This window comes from Elephantulus edwardii, unplaced genomic scaffold, assembly GCF_000299155.1.
Source record: "Elephantulus edwardii isolate Elephantulus edwardi_28Jun2011 unplaced genomic scaffold, EleEdw1.0 scaffold00012, whole genome shotgun sequence".
NCBI classification, from domain to species: Eukaryota; Metazoa; Chordata; class Mammalia; order Macroscelidea; family Macroscelididae; genus Elephantulus; species Elephantulus edwardii.
This window is the reverse complement of record NW_006399762.1, coordinates 24,899,918-24,906,902: the sequence shown is the minus strand read 5'-3', so window position 1 is coordinate 24,906,902 and position 6,985 is coordinate 24,899,918. Positions and strand designations below refer to the sequence as shown.

The 6,985-nt window shown below is 36.2% G+C and overlaps 1 protein-coding gene across 1 annotated transcript in view; it reads right to left on the bottom strand.

The window, feature by feature from the left end:
• Positions 1-6,985, bottom strand: part of COL25A1 (collagen, type XXV, alpha 1) — a 701,437-nt gene that overhangs the window by 154,796 nt on the left and 539,656 nt on the right. Inside the window, exons 11-12 of the mRNA XM_006881095.1 lie at positions 4,150-4,176; positions 1,565-1,609 (exon numbers count right to left, since the gene is read on the bottom strand). Coding sequence (XP_006881157.1) covers positions 1,565-1,609; positions 4,150-4,176 — 72 coding nt within the window. The remainder of the gene's footprint in view (positions 1-1,564; positions 1,610-4,149; positions 4,177-6,985) is intronic.

Below are 6,985 nucleotides of genomic sequence, written 5' to 3'. Positions count from 1 at the left end.
CTGACAGCAGACTTTCCCAATGCAATACATCTTTTAATTTCCTGGCTGTTAGTGCCAAGAGTGTTGATTATATAAGATAGGTTTTACTATTGTGTTTGTTATACAGAAAAGAAAAAATCAGAGGGCCCTAGAATACAAGGAATTTGCCAAAATTCCGAGTCACTGAGTGGCAGACACTCAGTAGTCTCAGTGGGCCACTGGACAAATTTTCTGGGATACTCAATGGTTTAAAATTTGTGGTGAACTAAACCCCAACTCACTGTCATAGAGCCAATTCTGACTCATAGCTATTCTACAAGATAGAGTAGATCTATCTCATTGGATTGGTCTAGTGGTAAGAAATTATGATGCAATCCCAAAGACACATAGTCCAGATCCAACAGCTGCTTCTCAGGAGAAGTATGGGCAACCTTCTGTATGATTAACTGCCTCTGAAAACCCACTGGAGGGTCAGCTATAGGTTCCAAATCAATGGTACACAACACACAACCAATACAACCTTTTATGGAAGCAGATGACCTCATCTTTCTCCTGCTGAAAGGGTTGAAGTGCTCAAACCACCAGCCTATTGGTTAGCTGGAAAACGCTCTAACCACTGCATCACCAGGGCTCCTTAAAATCATGATCATTATTTCTTACTATCTTGTTGATAGAATTGATAGACATGAACAAGATGGATACAGAGAAGACAGAAAAGACCACGAACAGGCTTCTTCTTTAAGGATTACAAAATACAGATCAATAAGCTTGGGCTTAAATACATCAAACAATTCAAAACACCTGGGAAGACATGCTGATGATACATGGAATTTCAAAGGCCAGGCTAAGAGTGCTGCCAATGACAGGAAAGTCCCCAGCTCAGCTTTCTGGCCCTTGGCAGAACGCTCCAGGGAGTGGCTTTGTTAGATGTTGGGGAAGCACAGGGTACCAGACTTATTTGAGGGATAATGCTAGATGCTTTGTCCAACTCAAAGTAAGTCACAAGTGCTTATGTACACAGACACATACATGTATATATTTATTAGAGTTGTGTAGGGAGAATTATAGATTTTTCTTTTTTGCTTTGTCTTCTCTAATTATTGTTAGTACAATAGGAAAACAGTTTCAGAACTAATCTACTTAAATAACTCTAAATTTCACTAAATAATAAAAAGATCATGCTTTTGGATTCAGGCCCAATAGGTTATCTTTGTAAGAATAACTTTGATATAAGAGTAATTCTAGATTAGATACAGTTTTATCTACATCTTTGAAAACATTAGTTCTATCATAACATAGAAGAAACCAGCTTTATAATCTTATTTAATACTGAATATACCACTTTCTTCATTCCATTTTTATATAAAATGAAGTTGTAGCTCATATATAACACAAAAAGTAATGTATAAAAAGTATCTCTAGTTCACCAATTTTTACAAATTAAAATACTTTGACCAATTTCACCATAATTCCAGAAGTGTGTTTAATAAGCATACAAAATCATTACTGATAGTACTTATTAGACAAATTCTGTGTTTTTAATGTTATCCAAAATATAAAATATGCTGTATTCTATAGAACTTACCTTTTGTCCATCCGTCCCTGGGATGCCTGGTAGTCCTATAGAACCCTAAGTAGACATGTGATAACACAAAATGAGTATCATAATTTAAAGCTAATTTTAAAAAAAGCTAATTCATTTATAAGTTTATATTAGCCATATCTGTCATCATTTTATCACGCGAACACAGCTTGCTCTACTATGCATGTTAATGGGAGCTTTTTCTGAAGGAAGGCTATTTCTCTTCTTTATTTAATCATCTATCTTAAAAAATACACTACAGGTTATGTTTGAAAGTTTATCTCTCACAACTCTTATACTATGCTTGAATCAAAACACGTAGGCAGATTAAGATTCCCCAGGAAAAAAGAATTAAAATTTATCTTTTCTCCTAAATACAGACTTGACCTCAATGTGATTTTTTTAATATCACATAACAAATTGAAATTTGTATGTATCAAAAAGGTCACATAACTTTACGTTTTGGTACTTTTAAGAAATAATTCAGCTCATTTTATCTGTAAAAATCCTAACAGCAACAGTAACTAAGGAATATTTTTAAGTTATGAATTTAAAAATCATAAAAGAATAAATAATTGAAATAACAATCCTCTGTTCTAATTAATCAGATCAATATGCTCAAACTTGTAGTATTTGAAGTATTTCCCCTCTATACTTTCAGGGACTATATTTAAGCCATTGGAGTGTGGCCATGCCTCCCAAAGTAGAATGCAAAATAACATAAATATTACGTATAACAAACAACACAAAAACATTGTCTAAAAAACTGCACACACATATGTGTGCATATATTTAGACACAGGTAGGGTGAAGTGAGAATAGAAAGTTAATTATTATCTGAGGAATCTATGACATTTAACTGGACACAGAAACATTAGCAAATGTTTTCAGTGATGTCATTTCCCTCCATTAGACCTCCTCTTTGGGGTCTGGAGAAACCATTTTTAAATACAATGGGCTTATTCTTTTCTAACATTAGAAAGCTGGTTTTTCTTAATAGATATGCGATATTAAATGTCCTTAATAATAATTGAAAAAATTGTATTTATATACAAAACAAATTGAGATGGCAGCTTCCACTGGTTAGACTGTGTGGGTCATTAAACGACTTCCCGAGGCCTGAAGTAGTAATTGTATCCTGGTTGCATGTGGATTAGGGTAGCTTTACAATTTCACACTGTGCTTAATAGAGACATTATTGAGAAGGACAAAGTGTTCCTACACACAAGTTGTCTCACAACTCACTGGGTTTACTTGGTTTGTAGGATTATGTTACAACAGATGCCACATGCCCAGTGCTTGGTGGATAAAAAGTTTCTATCTTGATAGATTCCAAAGATAAATAATAATCACTTTTCCACCTGTTATAACACAATTGTTTTCTTTAGCTTTCTGTAGGTTAAATGCCCACCACAGAGAGAATCTCTGTGGGAGGCAAAACAGGGAATAAGAACTGAGTGATTATTTTATTGACAAAGAGCTATCTTCCCACTATTGATAGATTTCTTACTGCTGCATTGGTGTAAACTCGGAAGCCTTAGACGCTCTCCATCAGAATGCTGTGGTCAGTTCTGACGACTAGGAATAATGCTGGGATGACAAGTGGGAAGTCACTTTTCAGTTTACATTAGCAACACTCAAACTCATTGCAGTCAAGTCAGAGCTGACTCATGGCAGACCCTCCAGCGGGTTTTCGTGGAGGCTATAAATCACACAGCAGGAGAAAGCTTAACTTTCTTCTTCAAGGCAGCTGCTGAATCTGAACTACCAGAGAGATGTGGCCTGGGAGTTAACCCTGCAACTCCGGAGGACCACACCACCAGAGCTCTCTGAATTGACAAAAGGAGATACTAAGGAGCCACTTGATGTCTAACTGAGCAACATTTACAACCTCTTTTCTAGTCAGTTCTAAGGTTATTTCACATTCATATATTCAAGCCCAGTGACTTTAGCAATGGGCTTGAGTGTGTCAGAGATTGTGAGGATGGCACAGGATAGGGCAGGGTTCAGACCTGTTGTTCATAGGGACTCTCTGCGTCATATTCAATTGGATAGCACCTAACAACAATAACTACAACATTTAAGCATGATGGCCTACTGGTAAGAAGCTCTACTGCAATCCCAAAGGCATGCAGTTCAAATTCACTAGCTGCTCTGCAGGAAAAAAATGGCAATCTTCTCTCATGGGATTCATTGCCTCTGAAAACTTGCTGTAGGGTCAGTTATGAGTTGGTTCTGACTTGAAGGCAAACAACAACAACATACATTATACATCAATTTGTAGGGACCTTTTATGTGTTTTGTTACAGTGTTTTACTATTATTTGAATTAAAAATTCAATAACCTACAAGGACAGTGCAGATGGAAGAGTCTATTCTGTATGTATTTAGTTTTGGGTTTTTTTCCTAATGGAGTCCATTAGAAATCAGATGGGTCACATTATATGACTATTTTTGAGAAAGCAAAATGAACAAACCAGACCAACTACTTCAGCATGCCTTACAGTAGCAAATTCCATTCCTCTCTCATATTAGCCATCACACAATGGAAGCATAATTACTTTCACAGAATTTTTGTTGATACTCTACCTTTTGTCCTGGAGGACCCAGAGGACCCTATAAAAGAAAGAAAAAAATCAATTAACATACTACTGAAAGCTTAAATTCCCAATTGAAATGGTCTCATTTTATATGCTTCTCCTTGATGAAATGGAAAGAATATACTGATTTTTTTGTATATCAAGGAAAAAGAGAAAAATATTAGTTGAAGTATGCTACAGCTGTCCCCCCTCCACCTTCTCTATTGCTTTCTTTTGAAGCCTATTAAGAGATGCAGTAGAATTTTGATTGATTTTTTCCTTTCCTTTAAAAAAAATTCTTTCCTGTTTTAATGCATCTGTTTCCTCAAATACTTGCAAATCTCCCACTCAATCTCATGTAAAACACTGGAGACATTGCTTCTTGTTGTTGCTGTGTACATCAACTTGGAACTGACCCATAGCTGACCCTTCTGGGGGTTGTCAGAGACAGTAAATTGCACAGGAGAAGACCATCCACCTCTCTCCTGCGGAGAAGTTGGTGGATTTGAACCATGTACCATTAGATTGGCAGTGCAATTCCTTACCACTAAGCCACCTGATACATTCTAAAATTGGTTAAAAGGCAGTGTAGCTTCCAGATCAGCACTTACCTTATATTAGCTTCTGCATATGCAGAAGTGCAATAAACAGATTTGCAGAGGAAATAAATAGCAGCACAAAGAAACAAGCTTTGTTCTACCCTTCCTCTCATAAAATGTGTCCAACTGACCTGTACAAAAACTTGTTTCCGAATTACAAGCTGTCAACATCAACTAGAAACCTACTGCAGATCTTAAAAGAGAACACAAGATGCATCAGTTGTTGCTCAGACTTTGATAGCGAGAGGAGGATAGAGAAAAGCAGTATTTAGGGAAATGAATGAGAATATTTACACAGAAAATGGAGATGTGGCAGTTCTGAGATTTGGCAGTTTTTCAACTGTAGAGTCAGTGTCGGGATTCTTTCAGGATACAGTTAAGCAGTAGTCTTCTGTGTGTATTTTCAGAAGAGAACACAGATTATCCTAAATATTCATGTTCAGTGGTAAAGGAAAACATCAAGCATTTCTCCCTGTTTTTTCAAAGTGTATGTTGCTGTTACATGCCGTCGAGTTGCTTGCAACTGCTAGCAACCCTATGTACAGTAGTTCTGTACTGTATCCTGAGCCAATTTCATTATGTTCAACAACTTTTCCCCACTACCCCAGTCAAAGTATATACAATTACATTTTGTTGAAGTTATTTTCTATAGAATCTTTCTATTTCATTACACTCATATAATAACGGTTTTATGTTCAATGTGTGACATTTTAATTAATCAGCATCTTGTAGTCATATTCAGTAACATTACATGAAACATTAGGGGAGTTGGTGGTGGAAAAATTGTTCATACACACACACATATACACCTACAAGCAATCTCCTCCTGTGTGATTAATCTCCTCTGAGAAATTGCTGGAAGGTCGGGTATGGGTTAGTTTAGACTGGACAGCACACAAAAACAACGTAAGTAAATAATATAGTTTTTAAGAACATTCAGGGATTTTTGTACCCCGTAAGTTTTGTTGGTGTTTTGGTGGTTTTTTTTCAATAGTGAGTAATTTTTTTATTTTAATGAATGTTTATAAAGAACTTGGGTTTCCAATTGTTCACTGTTGCTCATTTTCCTCCATACCACTCCCTACCCACCCACCCCCAACCCCTGATAGCTTTTTTTCTTTAGGAAAAACATTCTTTCATTGTTATACAGTTCCCCCTACCACCACCACCTCAGACCACTTTACTATGCAGCTCTTGGTCTGGACTCTTGTCATGCCAATAATACCTAATTATATATTCCTTTTATACAGTTCTCTCCCTCGTCTGTTTCAATGCCTTTAGTTACAACCTGTAAGTTATCTTGTAGTCTGCACAGGAAGATCAACAATTTCCTGATACAATCAGCTTTAGGTTATTAAAAGAATACTAGGTAATCTGACCTTTATAGAATAAGTCTAATTGATTTATTCAACCAGTCAATTTTTTAATGCGCTTATTATCTTGCATAGCTGTTGTGATCAGATAGTCTCCCCACCCACCTCCCTCCTTTTTTATGTAAACTCTGTTTTAGATTTTTCAGAGAAAGTAGAGACTATCAGGTATAAATTCCCTCAGTATCATACCCCTCACCAATCCACATGCACCGTTTTCTTATGTCAGAGGAAGAATAGTGCTTCCTCTTATAAAGGGCAAATCCATCTGGTGGACTCTGGAATTCATCCTTGACTTTCTCCTCTGGGATCTTTCTCCATCAATTATCCCTCTATCCTTATCAGAACCTCTCCTCTCCCCTGGCTTCTTCCCCTCAGTCCATAAACATGTTTAATCATTTCCTCACTTGGGTATATTGTTTGGGAAGTGCATGTTTATGCTAAGGGCAGAATTTAGAGTTTGTGGTGATAGCAGATCTGAGGCTGGAGAAAAAGACTTGGTTTTTATCATTATCTCTGATTCCATTTTCCCAAGTATCTCTAGAGTCTTTATTTCCTAAAATGTTTATGTTAGAAAGGAAATCATATAACAAAAAACACATTAATTCAATGTTTAGACTGAGACGACAATGTTCAATTCACAACGGTTCCTTTCTCGTTGTAAATGTAACATTGCCCCTTGGGGGGAAAATACTGTTCACTAAAATTGGATCTTTCACATACATATGACCAGACAGCACAATTTTTCATGTAAAAATAAGCAAGTTTTAAATAAAAGTCCTATTTTGTTCTGTACTTTATAAGCACTAATATCATGAGACTCAAAAGAAATACAAGTCATTGTATCTTAAAATTATGTGGCAGTTGTGTATTTTTG